This window comes from Daphnia pulicaria, chromosome 2 (genome assembly GCF_021234035.1).
Source record: "Daphnia pulicaria isolate SC F1-1A chromosome 2, SC_F0-13Bv2, whole genome shotgun sequence".
Taxonomy (NCBI): Eukaryota; Metazoa; Arthropoda; class Branchiopoda; order Diplostraca; family Daphniidae; genus Daphnia; species Daphnia pulicaria.
The window spans coordinates 9313847-9339660 of record NC_060914.1 but is presented as its reverse complement, the minus strand read 5'-3'; the positions used below and the strand labels follow the sequence as shown (position 1 = coordinate 9339660).

General features: G+C 37.7%; 2 protein-coding genes and 1 pseudogene across 2 annotated transcripts; 2 read left to right on the top strand and 1 right to left on the bottom strand.

The window, feature by feature from the left end:
• The first annotated feature begins 718 nt into the window (after window positions 1-718).
• Window positions 719-11727, top strand: LOC124326089 (annotated as a pseudogene).
• A 3119-nt stretch (window positions 11728-14846) lies between these two features.
• On the bottom strand, window positions 14847-18159 carry LOC124326105 (aspartate--tRNA ligase, mitochondrial-like). The gene is made up of 10 exons (XM_046784740.1): window positions 18028-18159; window positions 17751-17923; window positions 17565-17663; window positions 17407-17505; window positions 17166-17336; window positions 16865-17041; window positions 16617-16796; window positions 16438-16545; window positions 16135-16359; window positions 14847-15542 (listed from the first exon to the last, which is right to left on the bottom strand). Exons 1-10 carry the CDS (start codon window positions 18092-18094, stop codon window positions 14973-14975), a joined length of 1869 nt encoding a protein of 622 aa, XP_046640696.1. The 5' UTR covers window positions 18095-18159; the 3' UTR covers window positions 14847-14972.
• A 5045-nt stretch (window positions 18160-23204) lies between these two features.
• LOC124326482 (protein obstructor-E-like) lies at window positions 23205-25282 on the top strand. The gene is made up of 4 exons (XM_046785361.1): window positions 23205-23441; window positions 23580-23804; window positions 23893-24081; window positions 24148-25282. Exons 1-4 carry the CDS (start codon window positions 23393-23395, stop codon window positions 24408-24410), a joined length of 726 nt encoding a protein of 241 aa, XP_046641317.1. The 5' UTR covers window positions 23205-23392; the 3' UTR covers window positions 24411-25282.
• The last annotated feature ends 532 nt before the right edge of the window (window positions 25283-25814 follow it).

Here is a 25814-nt window from a genome sequence, read left to right as displayed (position 1 = left end):
ATCGTCCGTGTATTCGCTTGTGCCGTGTTCTCATTCTACTTCTTTTCTCTTCCCGTGTCATCGGCCTCCGGCAATATCGGTATGTCCCGCGTTTAACTCTTTATCTCATTTATGTACTCTTAAGCTTAGAAATCCAGAATACATTCAGCAATTGTGGGAAGCCCCGAGTGTCATTTATTCGCTTGTGTTATTTGTACGACCCGCACTCCGCGAGATGGAGAGGTCGTTACAGTTCTAAGGTTTAAAAAGGGTTTAAGTTTTAAGGTTTTAAAAACCATCACAAAAAGTGAAAAAAGGCAAGAACAATTCAAAATGACAGATTTTCACGTTATTTTGGCTTTCAAAAGGTTCAAAGCATCCCATAGTTTGATAATTTAGCAAAATAAAGGATAAATCACGAATTGCTAACTTCGTCATAATTCATTTAAAAAAATTTAAGCTTAAAAATTATCTTTAAGCCATTTTTGTCGAATTCCTCGATTCTTATTGGTCGAAAAATATCAGTTATGGTTCTCAGTTTCCTCGCTTGAGGAGCATACTGTAAGTTGTGATGCGTTAAAGGCTTCTAAACCTCAAATAATTTGGTAAACTTTATCCCTGCTGATAAAGCGATTCTCATGTTTACATATGGGTTATCTCAATGCACATGATTCAAAGTTGACATGTTTATCTAGTTCTCGCCTATTGATCAATTGACTCTGATGGGCTACAGGCTATTTACAAAGTAATATTTTATTATTAGAGGCATCCAGAAAGCGAGTGGAATTTGTTGTCTGGCTTGGTTGATTTATATCGTAACTGTCAAATTTCTGATTTCAAAACATAAATATGGAAAGTTTGTATTACAAAGATTCGTGCGAAGGCCGACGTGGCATTTTAAAAGTAGGTGGTTTTGGATAATTTTTTCTACTTCTACTGTGAATTAATAATTCAAAACATCGAATCGAAAAACAATTCTTGTCAGTGTTATTTTAATATTTTCCTGATCCACGTTCATAGTATCTAACTTAATTATATTTTAGAGGAATTTAGAATAATCATATTTAATGTATTTTTAAACGATTTTAAGAAAAACGTTCAATTAATTGAATGAAAAACGACTCACACAGTTGGTGTAGTTCAATTTAAAAATGACGTTTTTTTTCCTTTTTGGCGTTTTCGTTTTTCAGTGAATCTAGAGATTTCAGTAAAATGACTGTAATTGACTATTTATAATAATTTAAAAAATTATTTAGTTTGTAGTGCTTCTTTGTTTTCTTATCCTATAAAACAGAGACTAATCACACTGATTAAATATTTCTATCAGCATTCAAGAACTCTTCTTGTTGAGTTCAAATTTATTCGATAAAGCCACGCCTGGCTCCTTTAGGATATAGGATAATTTTGTAATAGAAAATAAAATAGGTCAGTTTGGAAGTTGGTTATTGATCAAAAAGATGCTATTTCTTTATTAGTTTACTTATTATTTGGTTCCGTTGGTTTTAAGGTTTAAAAAAGTTTTAAGGTTTAAGGTTTTAAAAACCATCACAAAAAGTGAAAAAAGGCAAGAAAAATACAAAATGACAGATTTTCACGTTATTTTGGCCTTCAAAAGATTCAAAGCATCCCACAGTTTGATGTTTTAGCAAAATAAAGGATAAATCACGAATTGCTAACTTCGTCATAATTCATTTAAAGAAATTTAAGCTTAAAAAATATCCTTAAAGCCATTTTTGTCGAATTCCTCGATTCTTATTGGTCGAAAAATATCAGTTATGGTTCTCGATTTCCTCGCTTGAGGAGCATACTGTAAGTTGTGATGCGTTAAAGGCTTCTAAACCTCAAATAATTTAGTAAACTTTATCCCTGCTGATAAAGGGATTCCCATGTTTACATATGGGTTATCTCAATGCACATGATTCAAAGTTGGCATGTTTATCTAGTTCTCGCCTATTGATCAATCGACTCTGATGGGCTACAGGCTGTTTACAAAGTAATATTTTATTATTAGAGGCATCCAGAAAGCGAGTGGAATTTGTTGTCTGGCTTGGTTGATTTATATCGTAACTGTCAAATTTCTGATTTCAAAACATAAATATGGAAAGTTTGTATTACAAAGATTCGTGCGAAGGCCGACGTGGCATTTTAAAAGTGGGTACTTTTGGATAATTTTTCTACTTCTACTGTGAGTTAATAATTCAAAACATCGAATCGAAAAAAAAATTCTTTTCAGTATTCTTTTCCTGATCCACGTTCATAGTATCTAACTTAAATATATTTAAGAGGAATTTAGAATAAGCATATTTAATTCATTTTTAAACGATTTTAAGAAAACGATAAATTAATTTTTAAAAAAAGCGCCACACACAGTTTGCGTAGTTCAATTAAAAAACGACGTTTTTTCCTTTTTGGCGTTTTCGTTTTTCAGTGAATCTAGAGATTTCTGTAAATTGGTTGTAATTGACTAGTTATAATTAATTTAAAAATTATTTAGTCTGAGTGCTTCTCTCTTTTCTTATCCTATAAAACAGAGACTAACCACACTGATTAAATATTTCTATCAGTATTCAAGAACGCTACTTGTTAAGTTCAAATTTATTCGATAAATCCACACCTGGCTCCTTGGGATTCAGGATAATTTTATTATATAGAAAATGAAATAGGTCAGTTTGGAAGTTGGTTATTGATCAAAAAGATGCTATTTCTTTATTCGTTTACTTAATATTTGTTTCCGTCGGTTTTAAGGTTTAAAACCATCACAAAAAGTAAAAAAGGCAAGAAAAATTCAAAATGGTTGATTTTCACGTTATTTTTGTCTTCAAAAGGTTCAAATAAGCATCCCACAGTTTGATGTTTTCGCAAAAGAAAAGGATGAATCATGAATTGCTAACTTCGCCATGATTCATTTAAAGAAATTTAAGCTTAAAAATATCCTTAAGCCATTTTTGTTGAATTCCTCGATTCTTATTGGTGGAAAAATCTCATTTGTGGTTCTCGGATTCCTCGCTTTGGGAGCACTGTAAGTTATGCTGTAAGTTGTGCGACGTAAAAGGCATCGAAACCTCAAATAATTTAGTAAACTTTATTCCTGCAGATAAATTTATTGTTATGATTACACAAGGGTTATCTCAATGCACATGATTCAAAGTTGGCATGTTTGTCTAGTTCTCGCCTATTGATCAATCTACTCTGATGGACTATAAGCAATTTACATATTATAATATTTTATTAAGAAAATAGGTCAGTTTCGAAGTTATAGTAGCACCAAAAGTATCCGGACACCCGTGAGAGAACCTCATGTGAATGCACTATTCGCAATGCGAAATTGTACTAAAATTTTCATTCAATCTGAATGAACATTTTTGTGTAGGTTCTTTCGGATGCCAGAAACAACCATTATTTTTCTACGGACCACGGAATTATCAACTCCCCACCACATCCCTACAAACTCCTTGTTATATGAGAAAAACGTGGGGGAGAGTAAATAGTTCCAGTGTATGGCTCTCCTAAAATAAATTCTTTACAAAATCAATTTTAAGGGTGGGTTTAAAACGATAACTAATTATTGAAAAACATCATGACTCATTGGTGTCAAAGTGGAAACGCAGAACTATTTTCAAAACCGTTTGCGTTTCTCTATCACTTACCAGTGAGTCAGAATTCATACTTAAAGTAAGCCCATTTCCATATGGGCCTCTCTACTGTCCAGATACTATTTCCTAGAACAAAAACCCATCCTTACCGTTATTTTAAAATAAACAAAAATAAGAGTTGTTCCTGGCACCCGAGAGAACCTACACAACAATTTTCATTTGGATCCAATAAAACTTTAGTACTATTACGCATTGCAGTGTGTTTTCCCGAGAGGTTCTCTCAGGTGTCAGATGTCGGGTGCTTCTCTAGGTATTGATAATAAGATGCAATTTTTTTTTTCGTTTACATAATATTTGGTGCAATCTGTTTTAAGATTTAGAACCCTCGCAAAAAGTAAAAATGACCAACTAAGAAAAATAAAAAAGACCGATTTTTCACTGTAAATTTAGTGATTACAGTAAAAGCTGTCAAAGAATAGTAAAAAGGATGGGTAAAAAGTAGATTGTTATTTTGCAGTGTTTTATTGTTTTCTTACCCTTAGACTGAGCAAATAATATTTTTTTCTGTAACAGTTGGGCGCCGGAATCTATGATTCCACCATCGTGCAAGATTTTGTTCATATACGAGACAGTTGCTTAGAAAATGGAACCCTATTTGAGGATCCTTCTTTCCCAGACGAAGATTATTCTCTCTACTATAGTAGCCATAATTTCGAATGGTTGAGACCCACGGTAATCTATTTCTCTTGGTTATTCCTTTACATATATTGGAATTCTGTAAAACCAAAATATTGGCCGAATAATACCAACGGAAATTCCACTTCACTTTAGGAAATCGTAGAAGATCCTCAACTCTTCGTTGAGGGTGCCTCACGATTTGATGTGAAACAGGGCAAATTGGGTATTATTTCTTTGTTTTGCGATTCATAAACCACCCTCATTTCTAATTATATTCCATTGCATATTAGGGGATTGCTGGCTACTTGCTGCTATGTCTAGTTTAACTCTCAACGAACGACTGTTTTATCAAGTTATTCCTGAAGATCAAAGTTTTACCGACAATTATGCGGGAATTTTTCATTTTCGGTGTGGAATTCATTTTCTGATAGTGATTTGTTTTGATTAAAATTCACGAGAAATAATTTATTTTTATATGCCATTTAGGATTTGGCAGTATGGAAATTGGGTCGATGTGGTTGTAGACGATCGTTTGCCAACATGTGACGGAAAATTAGTATTTTTGAAGTCACCCGCCGAAAATGAATTTTGGAGCGCTCTATTGGAAAAAGCATATGCCAAGTATTTTTGGATGAACCCAGCAGGATGAATAAAATCCTGTATAGTATTCGTATCCAAGTTTAATCCACTATTATACATAATAGGCTCCATGGTGGCTACATAGCTCTCGTAGGTGGATACTCATATGAAGCTATGGTAGATTTTACTGGGGGTGTGAGTGAAAAGTACAAACATAATGAATCTCCCCCGAATCTGTTCGAGATTCTACTCAAAGCTCATGAGCGCTCGTCACTATTGAGTTGTGGATTCAAGGTTAAATATTCTGTTCAATTTATTTACGCTTCGCTTATTTAATGCAACATTTCACCATGTAATTGCGCAGACAGACCCCGATCAGTTGGGAGATGAAACACCTATGGGGTTGGTTACAAATCACGCTTACGCTATAACAAGCGTCAAAATGATGGATATCAATACCCCTGAAAATTCTAAACAGATTTCCATGATTCGTATTCGAAATCCTTGGGGAAACGAAGCCGAGTGGAAAGGCGCGTGGAGCGATCAGTAAATGATTACTACACGGACATCTTAAGTTTACACAAATTCACTGGAATATTTTAGATCCCCAGAGTGGCAGTTTGTTCCGGAAGAAAAAAAAGAAGAAGTTGGTCTGACTGTCGATCGAGACGGAGAGTTTTGGATGTCTTTCCACGATTTTTTAGCCTATTATCTTGACCTGGATATCGTGAATTTGAATCCTGACTCGCTGGAAGAGGAGGAATTGTCTGGTAACGAATCCAAACGTTGGTCTGCAAATGAATTTGATGGAAACTTGGTTAAGGGAGCCTCTGCTGGTGGCTGCGCGTACCATTTAGGTAATAATTTTTCAATCATATCATGATTAGTGTGATTATACCTGAAGGATTACAATCCTTCAGTTTCTACATTAGCCAGCCTGCCTTTGGCCTAGCCTGCTTTGGGGAGGGTGAAAAGGGTTGTGTAGAAAAAAGGGGAATTCTTAAAGGAATCCGGGAGGTTGGCGACAAAGAGACGTTATAAATAAGACGTGACATTTACTATTATTTTTAATTTTTGCAGCAACATTTCATCTGAATCCACAGTACCGCATCATTTTGGAGGATCCTGATGGTAGATATGATTCGAATAAATTACAATTCTGTATTAACGACGGTTCTAAAAAACATTTATTTAAATTAAAATTAAGACGACGATAACGACGATAAATGCACGGTGATTGTATCATTGATGCAGAAGAATCGCAGAGCTCATAAAAAATGGAATAAATAACCTCGCGATTGGATTCACTATTTATCATGTAAGCTCGGAACGGTCCATGGATCTGTAAAAAAAGTCGTATTTAAAATACTTGAATAGATGGATAATCCGGATGATGCACCAAAACCTCTGGATAATGCATTTTTCAAATGTAACGCTTCTGTGGCCCAATCACTAGGTTTTACCTATCATCGTGAAGCCAGCTGCCGTTTCAAGCTTTCACCGGGTGTTTACGCCATCGTACCGTCCACTTTCGAACCAAATGAAGAGGGGGAATTCTTTTTGCGAGTTTTCTCCGAAAAAAAGATTAATATGGAGTAATTGTTTTAAGCTTCCAACTAAATATTACAAATTTAATTATTTTTTAGTTGTTTTAAAACTTACGTGATGCCTTTTCCTTTAACACCTTTATTCGGGTGTAATTTTTTTTAAACGTTATTTGCATCTACAATGTTTTTTATTCATTTCCCTCAACAGGGAGAACGACGAGTACGTGGATATTGTTGAAGCAGACGATGAAGTAAGTCGTTATTTAAATTAACGATGTTAAAGTTAAATATTTTTTACATCCGTTTTACTTATGACAGGCCGATGGCATGATGAATTTGGTTTTTCTCACTTAGTCTTTCATTTCACTTATTTATTTATTAAAATATGTTCGTTTTAAAATCTGCTTCATAAGTGAAGTAATTAATGAGCATAGGCTACGTGTTTTTGTAGTCCCTCTATCGCAAGATAACGAAAAACAGTGAATATAAACTTTCACACACACTAACTAGCCCCCTACCTGTAAACAGATTAAATTTCTACGTTTTTGAAAAATTTGTTTTGAATTCGCGCACGTTTTATAATTTTTCGTGTACTATTCTAGTCAGTCTTACCACAAAATGAACGAAAACAAAAATTTCTCAGAAATGATTTTTTGGCCTTCTGAACGCGATTAAGATCATTTTAAAAAGATTTGGTTTTCGATTAAATATTCGATCAAAATTTTGATCGTGATTATTTTTTAATCGCGATTGTGGCAATACTGATTCTGGCTTTACTTCAGAGTCCATATTAATTAGCAAATTTATAATCAATTTTTACAGGTAAAGAGTAATGATACTTTTGATGAGTCTAATGGTGCCGTCCAGCTCTTCCATCTTGTGGTCGGAGATGACATGGAGATTGATTGGGTTGAACTGCAAAACGTTCTTAATACTTCCTTCCAGAGTGGTGAGTACTTTCGTTATTTTGATTAGAGGAGACCGTTGCTATGTGGGACACTTTTTTTCTTTTCGCTGCCAATTTTGTTAATATAAGAATTAAGAAAAAATAAAAGTATATTATAGGAGTGATCCCCATGCATTTCTCTACATTAGGTTATGTTATGAGTTTTTTCATTTTTTTCGTATAACTATTCGATAGCGATTTAATTAAATGCTAAGAGGGAAAAATGAAGAAAACAAATTCTTAGGGTTAAACGGAACAGAGCCAGGGGAAAAACGGAACACTATTTTTCTCTGAAACGGATGGATTAAATTTATTCAAAGACGCAATAGTGAAAAGGAAATTCATTTCTCTTTCAGAAGTACTATAATTTTTTTCATTCTATTGAGTATAAGTAGAAATAAAATTAAAAAAGTAAAGATGTCTTTTTTTCGATCTTTTTTGGTCGTTTACCTGGCACCAGATGGCTGTACCACTTAACCCGGACCCCAATCTTCACCAAATAAACTAAATTATTCAAATACTTAGAAACACATTTTTTTATACAATAAAATACCATCTTAAACTAGAAAGAAAATAGTAACCCTATCAAATAGTTATAGGGGTTTTATAAAAATATTTATAGAAGTAAAAATTTGAAAACTTAACGTCCTAAAATTTTTTTTCGATTCTCATTTTTTTGTTTTTCCCATAAAACTCGCAAAATTAATCAGATTTTCAGGAAAAAAAAGTTTAGAGAATATTAAAAAAAATCATTTACAATACGCTGTATTTATTTCAGAATATTAAAACAAATTGTACCTATCAAAACTACCCTGTAAAACTTTACATTTTAGCCCCGTGTCCCACATAGCCCCGGTCTCCCCTACTTAGATTTAGATTGCTGTACAGGTACAAGTTTTTACAATCAAATTCTGTTTAGATACTATGATATATTTTGTTGTAGATTCATCTCTCAGAAAAGATGTGTTTACCCACAGGCAGTCTTGCCACAAAATCATTTCTCTTGCGATCAATTCCGCTAGGGAATCATCGGTATAGAAATGATCGAAAATCAAGTTTTTGAAGAATAGATTTGATTTTTGATTAATTTGATAATTTTTTTTCGATCATTTAGTGACATCTATCAATAGAAGGAAAAAGTTTGTTGAGGTTTTTTATAGGTATAGAGTGGGAAATGTGCGAAATAACAAAGAGATAAGACAGACGGGGAAAGGTACAAAAACCTCCCACATTTGAAGGGAAAGGGGTCACAACTATTCTAGTCAGTCTTGCCACAAAATGATCGAAAACAAAAATTTCTCAGAAATGATTTTTTGGTCTTCTGAACGCGATTAAGATCATTTTAAAAAGATTTGATTTTCGATTAAATATTCGATCGAAATTTTTACCGCGATCATTTTTCAATCGCGATTGTAGCAGCACTGCCCACAGGTTCCAAACCATAAAATGTTTCCTTAGTATGATGAAAAGAAAATTCTTTGTCATAAACTTCTCGAGTTGGTGCAAGGTATAGGGGTAACGGGAAAGATTCTTAATTCTAATTGAAAGTGAACATCCCTCCCAAACCTACCCTTCAGCGTGATGTATAAGAAGAATGATAGAGTCATTGGCATAGTAAGCCAGAAGCGGAATTCCGGATATCCACAATGCCCTGCCACTACGTTGCTAGCGTAAATTTGTCTATTTTTCAGGGGTCTTATGGCCGAAATGCATTATGGGGTCTTAAAAAATCGAAATTATTTCCAAGACGTCAATTTTACCAACGGGAAATTCAATATTTAGAGCTTATATATTTTATACACATTACACAAAACACTACATTTTTTAAAATATTGGACACCATTTTTCATTTCTGAATAATGTTTATTTATTATTTTTTACACAGAATTTAGATTAAATTTAATGTTATATAGAGAAGTGAAACCCTTGGTGATGGTAATCTTTCTTTCCGAAAATGGTAATAATTTCTTGACGCAGAAATTCATAATATCCGTAGATTCCGTACACTGGACTTACAACATACCCTTGCTCTTTGAATAATGCTCTTGTATGTGTGGCATTAATTACAGAGTTCGCAATCGAGGGCTTCAGCAAAGACATCTGTCGCAGCATCCATGTTAGACTCAGGCCACTCAGGAAAACTTGCCTTCGAAGAGTTCAGAAAGTTACTGTCTGACATTCTAACATGGAAGGTACGAATTTTTAAATCATTGCTGTTATTGCAAGTGCAACATGTATTAAATTTTTATGTTATCGGAAATTCAGAAAACATTCGATATGTACGATCGCGATCATAGCAACACGCTTAGCACCGTGGAGTTGCGTTCTGCCCTCCATGCCGTTGGCTATCGCCTCAACTATCACGTACTAAACGCACTAGTTATTCGTTACGGCAATCGACAAGGCACTCTGGCATTTGATGATTTTCTCATGTGTGCCATAAAAATGAAAACAATGATTGGTAGGTTTACGGAAACATTTCGTTTTTTTTTAGCGTTGTCAAAATCAATTCTAAAAACGATTTACATCTAAATCAGATCATTTCGAAAAAAAACACAAAAATTAATTATTTAATCAAGTTAAACAATTTCTTTAGTTATTTAAATTTAACTTTAAATCATAAATCAAATAATTAAAAGTCATTTAATCTCTCTGAAATATAATTACAATTTTCTTATTGAGCCTTTAACAAGCAATCTCCGAATAAACATGAACGAAATACCCCCTTTTTTACGGAGGTAGTTTCCGGATCGTAATCTGGAAAGGGACTGTAAAAATCCGGACTAGGTCTTATCTGTTCAAAATTGCAAGGCGATTCCAACGGAATAAAATACGGATTTTTATATTTTTTTGTTCTCGAGATAATCGTTATCGAAATTCGTAAAATATCACGAAAACCCAAAGTCTCCCTCTCTGACTACATCACTTTTAGTCGTGTATTCGGCTCGTATAAAAAAACTAATTAAAAGAAAGTGTAGCCCTCTTCCAGAATCCAAAAGGATTTTTTAGAATTCGTTCAAATTTTCAAGATTTTAGGATTTTCGTGATACCCCGATTTTTACCCATTTTTGAGGCATTTCATTTGGCGTTGCCGTTTGCAGTATTTTAGTAGTTTAGTAGAAAGTCCCATTTGTATCGATATACAAGCCCTTGATACATACTGTAGGAAACAGGGAAAAGGCGAAGGAGCGGATAAAAAGCACATATCTGCAAACGGCAATAGATCGCGTGTAAAAAAAGGCTCAAAATGTTAAGAAAAATTAATTGTTCCGTTTGCTTCTCAGAAAAAATAGTTCAGTTTTGAAAATTGACGAGAAATTTTTTTAGACCATCGATTTTGATTTTAATAATAATTTATTTTGGAATAAATGAAATAACAGATCGCTTAATTTAAAACAGATTTAAATCAATATAAAATCTTACAAAAACGATTTAAATTGCAAAAGATTTTGCCAACACGTTTTTTAATAATATATCTTTCATAATAAACACACTATTTTTCCTTTGATGTTTCTGTTATTACAGGGGCTTTCAAAGATAGGGATCCAGACAACAACAAACGGGCAACCTTTACACTCGACGAATGTATTGAGATCTTTTGACATTCAGATTTGTTTATTGGGGGGGGGGCATTTACCGAAAACTTCTCGGACAAATTAGCATCAAGCTCCAAATTTCGTTGAGCTTTAGAACACTTCTATTAGTTAGTTTTTAATCTCTGTAAAAATTCAGTTTTTCGATTAACATTTACGTTATAGACCACGAAGGGATGCTGAGTTGGGAGGCCTGGAAAAGCTCAAAAATCCCGATCGTGGTAGGGTTTCTGAGATTAGCACAGACTTCTTATGGAGACCAATTGTCAACTAAGAAGTTTTTGCCCATTTTTACGTTTTTACCTTGGGAGCTACCAATTTATTTTTATTCCTTAAAAACTAGGAGAAATATTTTAGATTATTTTTTTCTAAGGATTTTTAGAAGTTTGGAGACCCATTGATCAATCGACCCGAGGAGGTTGGCGGGACTTGTACATACAAGGGACTGTTGCTGCAAGTTTTTCTTTATGTAGGTGGTGATTAGCTGTTGTGCTGAGTCCGACCGACCAAACTTCTTGATTGATCTACCAGAACATGTGACTAACGATTAAAAAAATTCACACCCGGCGCCAACAAAACTTGCAGCAAAATACCACATCCCCCGCTTTTTGCTCTGTGAATACTTTTCAACATGAAATAGTTATATTTTGAATTAAAGATGTCCAAAAAGCAAAGGGTTGCAAAGGGTCTTTTCCCCCTAACTCAGAGTAAACAATAGGGAAATTAGAGGAAATGGGGAAAATCTGTTTGAAAATCGTTTACAAAAATTTACAACAAAAACGTTATGCTTAAGACATATTTGTAAGCAGAATTCACAAATACAATAAACTAAAAGTTTAAAACTTTTGCAGACTATAATTAAAATATTTCCTCATTTATAATTCGTTTCACTCTGTATAGTAAGGTGCGATGATTAAGTATGTAAGAGTGTTTGGAACGACTATTGGAGTTCAGTATTGTAAAAGAAGTATAAAACCTCAGAAACGATAAACGAAGCGCGAAGGAGGGAGGGCCCCCCCTTCCTCATTCACCATACCGTATCAGATTCATGTTATTAATTTTGAATTTCATGTTTACTTTTGCTTTTTTAATGTTTTAATTCATATTTCCTACGGGAACCTCGCATATCGGAACGGGATGCCAGCATTTTCGAAAGCATTGGTTCTTTAAAAAAATATAGTGTAAATTTTGGTAAGCAGATGTCCTTAATTTCAAAAAATTTAACACATTGTGTCCGCAAACAGCAATCGCCAGTCGGCTAGGCAACAATAATAAAAATAATCATTCAATTTTGAAAAGAAAAAATGATAAAAAATCTAATCATATCATCACATTTTTTATTCATTATGATACACTCCATCACGGTAAGTAAAGTTATTAGTAATAAAGGTGAACTGCCAATTTCTTCTAATCCAAATGGATTTCTCTCTCCAATCCATGTAGTCTTCACCAGTAATACCTCTACAGCTAAGTAAACATATATGTTTTAGAGGATTCTTCTCTTGCATGAACACATCAACTCCTTTTTTGGTAACAGAATGGCAAAAATATATACTCAAGTACTCAAGATTTCTAAAAGAATGTAGATCAGCGGCTCTCTGTAGAATTTCATCAGTTAGAATGCGACAACCCTTAATATTAACAAACCCCAGAGAAGCCGATGATAGTAACACAAGTAAATATTCAGATGGAATATCGTTATCATCAGAGTACCAGCTGGATATGTACAATTTCTCAAGTTTCTTTAACACAAGCTGCTTCATATTATTCAAAGTATTTCTCGCGTGCTCAATTGAACTGGGAGTCTGATAGTGTTCACACCAGAAAGAAAGAGTTTGCACATTTGGGCACAATTCAATTATCCCGGGGATATTGACGTTAAGAAAGGATCCTTCGAGTGACAGTATAGTTATGGAATTTCCAAATTTCTTCAACAAAGGAAAGACGCCCCCTTCAAAGGTCAGATTCCTACCAAATATTCCCAGCTCCTCCCTTTCAGCTACTTTAATTCTCGGACAATATCGGATTATAAGAACGCGGAGTGTTTTAAGGGAAAGCAAACTGAGGAGATCGACGTCTTTGAATCCTTCCATTTTCAACCAGAAGTGAACTTTTGTAACATTCGGACATAATAGCAAAGATTGCTTAAGAGTTCCGCTTTTGTAAACTGTTTCTTCAACCAAGACATATAGCGTTGTCAAAGAATATTTTGGAAATTTCAGTTCTCGATCAATAGCGCTCTGAGCAATTTCAGCCAACCCATCTAGAAGAGATTCGTGACATAGTACGTTCAATTCGGGTAAATTATCGAGAGCCACTTGAATTCCTTTAGTTGTTACTTGACATCCAGACAGGTCCAAAACGCGGATGGATTTGCAACGCCCAATCACGCACAGTTCTCGAATCCCATCGTCTGACACCTGACTTCTTTTAGCATGTAGCTCCCTAAATCACAATAAGAACGTTTATTAAAAATTAATAATATTTATGATCAGAAATGTGGCATTTATATTGCTGATTACTACCTCAGGTCTGCACAGTGTGTGCCAAGAATCTTCATGCAATCGTTTCCAGATACAGATGAAGAAATGTCCAAAACTTGCAGTTTTGAAAATTTAGGAACAAAATTCAAAAACTTTGGGTATTGGTAATTCATACAATAACCCAGCCTCAAAATTTCCAGGTGCTATAATGTTAATTATAAACCAGAAGATAAGTTTAAAAATCTTAAATTGGCAAGACAAAAAAATGCTTACGCTTACCGGACTTCTGATTGCAGCTAAACGAAGAACATCTGAAATATCATCATTGTCTTTCTTACTCTTTGTTAGATCCAGTGTGCGAAGATTGTGAGTCATTAGTAGCTTATGGATAGGATTTATTTGGAATTTATATGGGGGTGAGTCGACACATTTTTTTCTGATAAGGTTGACCAGTTCCTCCAACAATACAGATGCTGAATTAAAGCAGAAAAAAATTAATTTGGAAAAAAAACGTAATAAATACCTTAAAAATTAAAAAATTCTAGGCCTACAAAAGATGATATCTTACGCAGTTCGTCAAATGGATTTGTTGTAGGTTTTTCTGAATCCAAAATGTTTACGTTATTCTCCAGTTCAGTTGACGCTTTATTGCAATAATTATCTTGGTTGACTAAAATAAAATCCCTGCAGATTTCCGACAAAGACTTGACATTTTTTACTCTTGGCATATTTACGAGTTTGCGCAATAAAAAAGAACGAGTTATTTCGATCTGAGAGATGCCAAGCACACAATTGACATGCAACACGTTTTACGAACTACTGTTAAAAAAATGCCAAGTTCTCAAAGTAATAAAGAATTCGTAGAAAAGGGTTATTGTCATTTTAATAGCAATTCCTCTGGTCTGACTTTTCCGGTTTTCCTATTGGATGCCCAAAATGTGAAAGAGATTGATGACCTTGTCCAGATCGGTTGTCTTCCTGCAACTATACCCGACTAGGCCTATACCCCATTTCATAAAAAAATGCATGGTTCACCCTGTCTTGTTCTTCTATTCTCCAAGGTACGTGTATATTTCCCCCCTTGTTCCACTAAAAGATCTCTCAAGGGCAGTGTAATCTGTAATGGGAGGATTTCAATCGCATTAATTGTGAAGGTCGATCAGTCCCTCAGTACATTATTTCCTACAGATTACTACTTACTGATCAATTTACCTTCAAAATTAAAACAATGCAACATTTTGTACAGAAGCTACACATCGGGTAATATGAACGAGATCGCCTCTTCTGTCGTTTATGTTTGTTTTTTGGTCGTTTTAGTTGCTACGAGTTAAAAACAGCAGCATGACCTAATTAAAATATAATATGTTGCCGATTACAATTGGATTGAATCGAAGTTTGCCTTTATGATTATCGAATGTTCTGAAAAAATAATCGTAATATAAATTAAATCATGTGTACAGAGATGTGTATACTTTCGGCAACAGCTTCATTTTTAACAAAATAGAAAAACAAAACTTTACTTGCTTTTCATGGCTGTACGGCCACTGCAAAAACAATTATCAAGAGAGGAGCAGTTATTTGTTATGAACGGCGCCGATGTGATACATTTCTTTTTCTTTTTCTGAGATCGACGAAGGCGCACCAGACATCAGATCCTTCCCGTCCAGACTCTTCGGAAAAGCGATGACATCACGAATGCTTTTGGTATCACATATAATCGACATGAGTCGATCTAAACCAAGGGCGATTCCTCCGTGCGGTGGGGCGCCACAAGAGAGCGCTTTAAGCAAATGATGCAAGTTGGCCGGATCCTCCTGAAGAATTTCCTTCAACACCAACTCTTGAACATCGGACTGGTGGATGCGGATCGAACCTCCGCCGATTTCTGAACCGTTCAGCACCAAATCGTAGTGCAGTCCACGTACGTCTAGCGGTGATGATCGCAAAAGATGTTCATCTTCGGGATGCGGTGCCGTGAAAGGGTGGTGAGCCGATTGTAGTGGACCGCCATCTAGCTCCTCGGACGGTAGAAATAAAGGGAAATCGACCACCCATAGAAAGTTCTTGCTATTTGAACGCAACTTGACGCCGAGCGTCTCAAGGTGATTGGCCACCTCTAGTCGCATCTTGCCCATAGAAGGAACCTGTACATAAGAAAGAAAAGAGAGGGGATGAGGAGGAGAAATTGGAAAACCAAATTATTTCACTACAGTAGAAAACAAAAAAAAGCACGCGAGAATCCAGGTCAGAACATCGATTGCTCCGTAGTTGAGAACGGCGAGCAAAGTTTCCCTACGAGGTTCGAAGTGGAGACTCTAGAGCGCGCCCCACCATTCCACTTAAGAAAATTAAAGGGAAAGTTGATGGGTGAAATGGTGAAGCTTTGTCTTCCAACGAATAAATTGTCGTGCAGAGCCACGCGATACCACAGCCATTTTTTGTTTTTTACACTCTTCCCATCCACGCCGTATTAGATTTTGCTGTCATATTGGGGATTTTCCACACGAGTGACCTGCTCCGCCTGAACTGCCCCACAAACGAGACCGCAAGTCACGGCCCCGGCCGTTTAAATAGAAACGTGACTGTTTTTCTTTGTTTGTAGGGAGCGCAGTTTTTCTTGCCTTCCACGCGCACGCTCCGTTATGGTGCCAGTTCATTGCTCTCCAGTTGGGCTCCATTGTCTTTCTTTGATTTGTTGTTTCTCCTTTTAGTTTTAAGCAACTGCAAATAACTCACCAAGCTTTCTCTGGGTCCAAGGCCGAGTAAAACAACATCGCCTGCCGACGCACCCAAACGATCGCCGATGGAGTTCATGGTCTCTTGCGCAAGTTTTTTGGCCAAAGACGATTTCCATTTGTTGCCGTCTTGTATGCGATTAAGAACGAAAGACAGATTGGTTTTACCGGTTGTCATTTTGGCGGATTCGAGAAATGACTGCTCGGCACTTTTCGAAATCAAAGCCTGTGCAAGAGGGCGGGGTAGAAATATTATGTCAGTGGCGTGATTTATGACTAAACCTATATTTATTCTACAAGTTACCGCCGAGTCTTTGAAAACCAAAGCGATTGCAGCGAAATCCACAATCTCAGAAGTGCCAAATATGCGAGAAATTTCACTGGCCTTGGCGAGCTCCGTCACGTCTTGCAGCTTTGGGTAATGTAAGAAATCAATCTTAATAGGAATTTTTTTGTTCTTTACACAAAGATTGCAGAAATTACCAGAACATCGAAACGGGTGTCGGGTTTGTCTACTCCGTAATTCTTCATGGCGTCCTTGTAGGTCATTTCAGGAAAAGGAATGGGTACCCTGCCCATATCTTCGGGCCAAACATGATTTAACAGTCCTTCGATTAATCTTTGAATATTTTCCTTTGTTGTGAAAGACATTTCAATGTCGACCTGCACATTTGCAAATCAAAATTAGATACCATTTTATAGTTGAAGAACTTGATCGATGAGAATTTAACCTGCGTGAATTCCGGTTGCCGGTTGGGTTTGGTTCCCTCGTCACGGTAACAACGAGCGATTTGGAAATAACGATCGAACCCACCAATCATCAACAACTGCTTAAACTGCTGTGGACTTTGGACTAGCGAATAAAATTTACCCGATGTTCGGGTAGGAACCACAAATTCTTGAGCACCCTGAAACAGGACAACATTTTTGAAATTCATTAGCATTGTTTTAAGTTGTTATCATTTCCAACTCTTTGTTTCTTTTCTCAAATTTGGAAAAAAAAAAAAAAATATGAAGAAAGAAATATCTTACCCCGGGGGTTCGTCTAAACAGTGTTGGTGTCTCGATATCGACAAAGCCATGGTGTCTTACTAGAAATTCTCTCATTTTCATGACAATCTCTGACCGTAGTCTGATATTTCTTTGCAAGGACTCATGTCTCAACTGCAAGTATCTGTATTCCAATCGCAATGCTTCTTTCACCTATTTTGAGCAACTGTATTTTAAATATAAATGTAATAAATGTTAAAAATGTCTGAAAATAAATTCCAACCTTGGGAGATTCTTGCACTGTAAAGGGCAAGTTTGAAATGGAACTTGAGAGGACCTCAACATCATCCAATATTACTTCAATATCTCCTGTGAGTTGATTCTGTCAAGAGATATGAGTTAATTTATTAGGTTGTTTGTGTTTCAAACTAATTATAGTACAGGATTGTCTTGCCCTGGAGGTCTCGTTGCAACTTTCCCATTGGCAGAAATAACTGATTCCAGAGGAGTACTCCGTATTTTGTCCAGGACATCCAACTTCTGTAGAGAGTATGTGTGAGCGAGAAAAAAGTGAAAGTCACCTCGACATTGCTCAAGACTTCAATTAGACATTTTGGGTGTGCAAACCTCATCAGGAACCACCAGTTGCGTTACGCCATAGGCATCGCGCAGCAACACGAACTTATTCATTCGCTGGAATTGGACCCATCCGCTTAGTTTCACTTTTCGACCGACATCCGACTTTCGCAGCTCACCGCATGTGTGGCTCCTCAAAGCAAACGAGTTGGCGTGAGTGACGCCTAACGACGACAATAATTCGAAAAAATGCAAAAAACAAAATATATTATCTTTCGACTGATTCCGCTCTCGGGTATACCAGTCCAGAAGAGAGTTTAGTGCTTACGGCTAGAAAGTCTCGTCACTCGGTGAAAAGGAGGCCGAAATAGTTGGAAGAGCAGTGACGGTTTCATTGTTGATGCCGTTAACGGGCGGCGTGAATGTTTTTCGTCTGCTGATATCTTTTCACGAAGATCGTTACAGCCTTGCCAAATAGAATCAAATTGAGGCCATCGGCGAAACGATCATCCTACATAAGTGTCGTTGTCTCGTTGTTGAACACTTAACAACAATTCAGCCACACCAACAGCTGAAACAAGTTCGTGATGAAACGTTAATAAAAAGGGAACCAAGTCGCGGAAATGACCCGAGGAAATATTAAAAGCTACACACCATTTTCCAGCTGTGCGAATCGCTTCACACCTGGGCAGCCAAAGCAGCAACCAGCTTATAAATAATGACGAAAAAAAACAATGACCGGGAAATTCGGTCACGCCGCGAAATTTTTATGAAATATTCCTGTGAGAAAAATTGCCTTTGTTAAAAATATCTTCATGCCCTTTGTCTGTGTGATGTTGGGCAATTCTTTGTTTTGTTTTTGTTTTTTTCACTTCTATCGCAATCATCCAAACAACTATTATTAGGTGGTATTTTACTGTTATCGGTTATATGAGGATGGCAGCAGGGAGAAAGAAAGAAAAAGGAGGCCAAGGGGTCGAACCTTGCTTGCGTATAGGGTTATTCTTTTATTCATGTAAGATTAGGCTTCAATTAGCCTACTGAGAAAGGGTTGAAAAGAATCCAGATTTTTCACGTTACACGATAGCCTTTGAAGAAAAAAAATTGGGGTTTTTCTTTACATACATTATATATGTACTATCCATTTTCTGTTGTTTAGTGAACGCACGCAAGCGTGTCTACGGTGTGTGGGTTTCGGTTCGATTTCCTTTTCCTATATAAGAGGTGATGAGGACGAGGGCTCAACTGAAAGAAACTCGACGCTGGCTGTGTGCGAGAAGATCTAGTGAGATGACCTACTTGACTTTCTCCCAACTTTTCCCTCCCTCCACCTTCTTGTTTTGTGTTACTCTCTCTCTACATCTTCCCCTTCTATTCCGTTTTGTTTATTCATGCCAGCTCTTTATTTTCCTTCTCGTCTGTAGTGGATATACCTACCTGCTGTGGTAGACTATGAAAGAAGATCGCTTTCGCCCCGATTCGGTGATGCTGTCTGCGCCGCATACACCCAGCGCTTTTTGGAGGCTAAATATGTATGTATGCACCATTCAATGTAACAAGAATAATAATAGAAGAAGAAAAAAGAGGACGACCCGTCCAATAGCTCCCTTTTCAACCCATATACCGGTACGTTTTCACCTCCATATCTTGGCTGTTTTTCTTTCTCCCCTTCTGTTTGACCCCGTCTAGTGAGCGTACGCACACCTGAGAACAGCAGACCAGACATCGTCAGACACTAGTGTAGGATAGGGAAAGATGGGGGAAAACTTTCTCCATTGACGCAGTTTTTTTTTATTTTTATTATTATTTCTTTGGCATTATATACATGTAGAATTCGCCATTCTATTCCGCTGGCATTCATCGTGATATTATCACGCGCTAAAAAAAAACCTTTTTCGACTTGCTTTTTTTTCTTTTAAATTTTATCTGTCATCTTGTTTTCAGTTATACACAAAACGTGAATTGAGTCAATAAAAACGATGTGTTGGATTATTGCCTGTATTTATCATGACGGTGCGTGTGACATCTTCTCAGAATGGGTCGACAAACTTTCATTCAAATCAAGTCGTCGTCTACTTCGATCGAAATAAGGATTTGAGGGAAAACGGGAAATGGCGAACGCGCATCGACAAGCTTTTTATATTATTATACACAATAATGTTATTTTTTTGAAGATTTTCTTTTTGGCGAGGCAACAAAACAAGAGAAAGGAGGGTACCACACATATATAGAAAAGACCGGCCTGACGTGTATGTCCGGATTGTTGCTGGTGCGCGCACGTCTTATAAAACATGAAGAAAATAATACAGCAGTCGACTCACGTATAATATCAGCAGGTAAAACAACAACAAAAAGGGAAATGTTTTCGAGGCCCTAAAAAATAAAAACTCCCAAATTAGAGGCCTTGATATTTACTATAGTATACCTAGTGCTGTCGTTTTATACATATAACGAAGAGACGATGCGAGCCAGCCGAAAAGGAAAAGTTGTCGGCATGGTCGGCGGCTCGGGCTGCTGCTTTTTTTTTTAATGTTTTAAAACTTCTACTATTTCTCCTTAGCTTCTCTCTCTCTCGGTCGGTCGTTGTTTTCTTTCTTCTTGGTCGGACAAGATTCCATTCATTCGACTTTCTCCTCGGTGTAACCAAGTCACGTCGCATGTTCGATAAGAAATCAACCAGCAAAGAAAAGGAAGACAAAAGAAATATAAAAATCTAAAAAAGAATTATAATCAAGGGGAATCAGACAAACGACACGGCAGCAGCAACAACAACAAGGGCGTGGACGTATTCAACTCGTTATATTCTCCTTTTCTCTTTGGCCAATCTCTCTGGATGTGTGTCTAAACCCCCCCAAAAAGTTCCCTCTCGGTCGGATTGATTATATTATGCGCCAGTAGATTTTCATTTCGGCAGCGGTTCTCTCACATTTCATGACGACCACTTGATCACTTCATAATCACAGACATAGTTCTCTCTTTGGGTTTTCTCCACACCGTTTTCAAGTCAATCTCCTGCCGTCGGTTACATACAATTTTATAAACGCGGTTTCTCTTCGACGCGCCCGCGATATAGTCCCCCGCCGTATCCATCATCTCCTCTTATTAGATCGTGAGAGAATATAGTATTTATATAACCTCACCCAAATTGTTTAACAATGATATTCGTCTCATGTTTTGTTTTTTTATTATTCTTTTGGCTGGGGTTCCTCTTAAGTGTGTGTATGGCCTCATGTAATTTGGCTGCCGGCCGGGTCTAGCCAAATGTTATATAGCACTTGTTATTGCTACTAGCGCGTTCGAGAAAACGAGCATACACACACACATATAGGAGGGCAAACACTTTCACCTTAGGAGAAGACGTGCCTCTTATCCACAATGTTTATAACTATACAAGTTTTGGGAGAGAGAGAGAGAGAGCCGCCATACCTATTTGACCTCCTCTTCATCCTCTAGAGGATTTCCATTTTCTTTATTTGTCATTGGAGAAAAGTCGTGGAAAATGACGATAAGGCCTGGTCTGGCCTGGTCTGGCCCCAGCCATACACAGGTGAATAGAGCTAGGAAAGAATAGATATCACTTTCATCAAGATAATACTTTATGTATACCGAGAGAACCCCCTGCTGTCTTATATTCTCTTTAAGTCTCCTTTATTTCATTCCAGCTTAGAGGAGATCCTTTTTCTTATATATTTCTGTCTTCTATGGCATCAATTCTCTCGGCTCTGCTCCTAAAAATCATTTGATCTCGATATATATAATGAGAGATCCGTGACCCGGTTCCACAGTGACCGAGTCTAAAACTTAATACAAAAATAAGGCGGGTCTTGTCTTATTATTCAACTTCTGTCCCCTGCTGGAAACGCCTGGAAAAAATTGTAGACAGTAAAGAATTAAAAAAAAGATGAAGGTTATACACCAGCTGCAAACACGTTTCATTATTATAATCGCCGAGTTCCTTTTTGTTTTGTTGTTTTTTTACGATTCTACCCCAGCTCCAATGATCAATCGTGCGCTGATGACATCGAAAATGGCATGAATGCGAAGGAGAAGGGCAGCCATTTTCAAATACAGGAAGCCGTTCTCCCGCGTCGCCAATATACACCCAAGGACTAATGACGCCATACTGGAAACTTATTCCTTTTTTTATTTCCCAAATTACATTTGGAAAAAACGAGACTTTGTTCGGTACTTGTTTTTTTGTCCCCCTTTTATTTCTCAACATCAGCACCTAGCGACCAGTTATTTAGAATGCGTTGCTGGCCATCCTTCGGGACATGAGAAGTAGATTAAAAGAAGAAGAAATATTCGCGCTCACGCCCTTTTAACACTATTTGAAACAACCAATAAAAGATATTACAAAAAGAAAAGAAGAAGAAAAACCACAATGAAACTTTATATAGGTTAGTAATGAGTATATATCTTTAATGTATATATTTGATCAAGACAATGCGAAACGCGAACTAAAGTTCAGTAGCCCGACCTGGAGAAATGGCCCCACCCAGCGGTCGATCGCGGTTATACCGCAAAATCAACAGCTGTAACACTCGACAACTGAACAAACTATGACTAGCACACAGATGTGCTGTCAGGTCGTTCATCAGTCTATATATATCTAATGAGTTTTTTGTTATTAATGTCATTTGATCTACAAAGTTCAGTCAACCGAACTGGGACGGCCCGACCCTGGTGATGGGAAATCAGCCACTCGGTTCCGCTCCCGTAAACAGCAGCTGGTGCGGTTCTCTGGTATAAGGCGAAGTACCGCAAAAATGGAGGCCAATCTTGCGCGTCTCTAGCCGAGCGTTATTGCACATATTACAATGTATACATGTTTTTCGTGCACTGCATCTATGCGGTATTGTATATCGGTTCCATCGCTGAGCGTGTGATATAATAACGGGGCGGGCGACAATGTTGATTGCGAATTTCCGTAAATCTTTTACCCGACATTTTGAACTTTTTTTTTTCAGCTTTTTATAATAGTTAACACACTTTTCTTTTAACTTCTCAGTCGACATTCCCTAAACCGGGAAAACCTAGAGAACTCGCGAGTCTTATCCTTTCCAGAGAATCAGGAAAGAGTTTTTGGTTTTTTCGCACTAAAAGGAAAAAAGAAAGAAACAAAACAATCGAGAAAACCTTCGCCGGTTCACGACGAAATTCTCGTTGGAGGGGAAATGAATACATCAAGTCGACCACGTAGGTGAAAGGTGGGTGACGGTGCTGTGGGGTATCTCGAGTCATTTCTACCCACAAGAACTTCTAGAAGACGGCAGAAGAAACAAGAAAAAAGGAAAAAGAAAAGAGAGAGAGAGATTGAGGGTTGGAAAAAGAAGAAGAAAGAAAAAAAGGAAAAGCTTTTTTCTTCGACGTTATTTGGGAGGGGGTTGGCCGGAGAAGGAGAGATGGGCGGGGATTAAGGAAATGGCAACGGAACGCGCACGCGGGGGGCTCATCCCCGAGCTGCTCCACACGGTCCGGCTGAATGCTAGAAAAAGGGCCTCGACGGCCAGAAGGTGCATCATTCGACAACGGGCCAGCTCCAGGACAGCACATCTCTCCCCCCTGACAATCAGCGGAGAAAAAAGAAAGAAAAAAGAAGTTGTGAGAAACTTGCCAGTTTTTGTATAACTTACCTCATCGGTGAACATCACCTGTTCGTTCAATTCTCCTCAACTCCTTTTAACACAGCCATGAAGGCTAATATCGCTTGTGTTCTCCTCGCCTTGGCCGTGTCCTCCGGTAAGTTATACTCATGTCCAAATTTCAGTTTTGTCACAACAAATTGTTTGTCAATGTTTGATTTTTTGATTATTTCGCTCTACCAATTTTCTATCTTACGTAATTTTAATTCGAACAAATTTGCATGAATTTGTTTAGCGGCGGCCCAACAGTTAAAGGCCACTCAGGCCGATCCTTGCCAGGCCAAGGGCAAGATGGTGGCCGACGTCACCTATTGCGATCGCTACTGGGAGTGCATCGATGGAGCCGCCGAACAGTTCGACTGCCCCAATGGCCTGGTTTTCGCCGGACGGGCTCGCGGCCTTCTCGAGAACTGCGACTACCCGTGGAGGGGCGATTCCTGCGAAGGCAAACAGCTGGCCAGTAAGTTATACGCAGTTTTTTAAATATTTAGAAATCATATTCAAAGATGCAAATTTCGTCATTGATTTTGTTTTTAAATTTCCATCAGACACGCCTGTCAGTGTGGGACCTTGCGACTGGAAGTACGGCATCTTCGGACACGAATCCTCTTGCATCCGCTACTGGACCTGCTGGAACTCGACGTCCACTGAGCAGTTCTGTATCGGCGGCCTGCTCTACAACGAAGAGAAGCACGCTTGCGATTGGCCCGAGGCCGTCGAGGGATGCCAGAAACATCGTAAGAAATTCATTTGATCAATTAGCAACGGATCACGTTCACACACATTTTTCGTTCGTTCGACAGCTTTGTGCAAGGACGATGCCAACGGTAATGTGCCACTAGGCAAATCCTGCAACCGTTACTGGGCCTGCCAGGGTGGCTACCCCCGTCTGCAGCGCTGCCCGGCCACTTTGGTCTTTGACAAGCGCTCACTCCGCTGCACCAACCCGCCGACTGAGGATTGCGAGGCTCCTCCCCCACCACCCCCAGAGGATGACCCCAACGCACCCGCTGGACCCGCTTTCGTCGAAGAGGAAGAGCCCGCCGCTCCCGCTCCTCTGGTCTAAGACGAATAATTCGTCTCCCAGAAAAAGAAATTTTTTTTATTAATCTACACACAAAACAAACAAAAAATTCAAAAAAAGAACGTACCAAACCTCATTCATCATTATATAATCACTTTTGATTTGTCTCCTCGTTTCTCTACACTTTCTAGAATTTTTATCTTTTTTCTAAAACACGAAACAAAAAAAAAGGAAATAATTGGTACGACTTTAGCTCCGAATGGTATATAGCCTATCAACAACGAGCATCTCAATCCCCCCCCCACCCCCTTTTATCCCCAACCCCACCCACTCTCGTCATTACTCTACTTCTGACCGCTTGACCGCGTTCATTTTCGCAAAAAGGTAATAAAAAAACAAAACACAAAAGGAAACCGCGACTCCTGGGTAAATTTCCGCAGATTGACTCTGCGGAATCCGAACGAAGAAAAAATAACCGGTCGTTGGCTCCCCCCCCACCTATCAATTTTCTCCTCATTCTAATTTTTTTTTCTTTTTTTTCCATTCCCCTCTATTTTTTTGACGTCATCAGTTGTTTCATCTAGACGCATCGAACGCCAAGTTCCTTGAGATCCAGATCCTTTGTTACATCGTTTCTTTCATTCCTTTAAAAAATTTTTTTTTCCAAACTTTTTACAAAAAAAAAATGATTAAAAAAACCAACCAACTCAGTTGACCTACCCACACAGCCCCATCCTCTTTCTTCTCTTGTTTCCATTTACCAGCGCTCCGTCCATCAAAGTCGCACGCGAAAATAGAGATTTTTTTTTCTTCGAAATTTCGCCTGTGTTCACTTTACGTACGAAAATGAGAAAAAAAGACTGTACCATTCTTTGCTGTTGTAAATAAAAAATACAATGAAATTCGAAAAGTTATCACATTATTATTTCTCTTTATACTCTATACACCATCAATATATAAAAACATAAAGTTTGAATTTTTTCAGTTTGTACGGAAACATGTTTCCCGCTACGATTATATTCCTCAATTATAACTTATTCCCGCGTTCATCTCCTATTCTTTCACGAAGATTCACAAAGTGCCACCTTCTGGACACTGGTAGAATTCGATTTCGGGAACGTTCGGGAACTGTTCGTGAGAAAACTGGTGAAAATTGGGACTCACTCTGCTGCTGGTGTAAAAAGAAAAGAGGTCTAAAGAAAAACCTAAAGGGAAAAGAACGCACGAGATGTTGTTTAGACCCAGAATGCCGGAAGCGAAGCGCGGGTGACGGCACGAATTTGAAAGTGCGTCAGTTCAAAAAACACGCAAAGCCAACCGAACAATAGCGGCTATCATATAAATAGGAATTATGTTAGGACCCACACGTCACATCAATCAGCAACATTGTAAAAATGTTGATCGTAAAAAAATAACCACAAATATAAAGCGCACGTATTTATTTCG

What these genes read in the sequence shown, in the direction of transcription:
- LOC124326105 (XM_046784740.1), bottom strand. Translation starts at nt 18,094, where the DNA reads ATGAAACCGTCACTGCTCTTCCAACTATTTCGGCCTCCTTTTCACCGA. An exon ending in AACTGGTGGTTCCTGATGAG is followed by an intron (nt 17,664 to 17,750) that starts GTTTGCACACCC and finishes TACTCTCTACAG; the next exon opens with AAGTTGGATGTCCTGGACAA. An exon ending in TGTTTAGACGAACCCCCGGG is followed by an intron (nt 17,042 to 17,165) that starts GTAAGATATTTC and finishes GTCCTGTTTCAG; the next exon opens with GGTGCTCAAGAATTTGTGGT.
- LOC124326482 (XM_046785361.1), top strand. Translation starts at nt 23,393, where the DNA reads ATGAAGGCTAATATCGCTTGTGTTCTCCTCGCCTTGGCCGTGTCCTCC. An exon ending in CGCCTTGGCCGTGTCCTCCG is followed by an intron (nt 23,442 to 23,579) that starts GTAAGTTATACT and finishes GAATTTGTTTAG; the next exon opens with CGGCGGCCCAACAGTTAAAG. An exon ending in CGAAGGCAAACAGCTGGCCA is followed by an intron (nt 23,805 to 23,892) that starts GTAAGTTATACG and finishes AATTTCCATCAG; the next exon opens with ACACGCCTGTCAGTGTGGGA.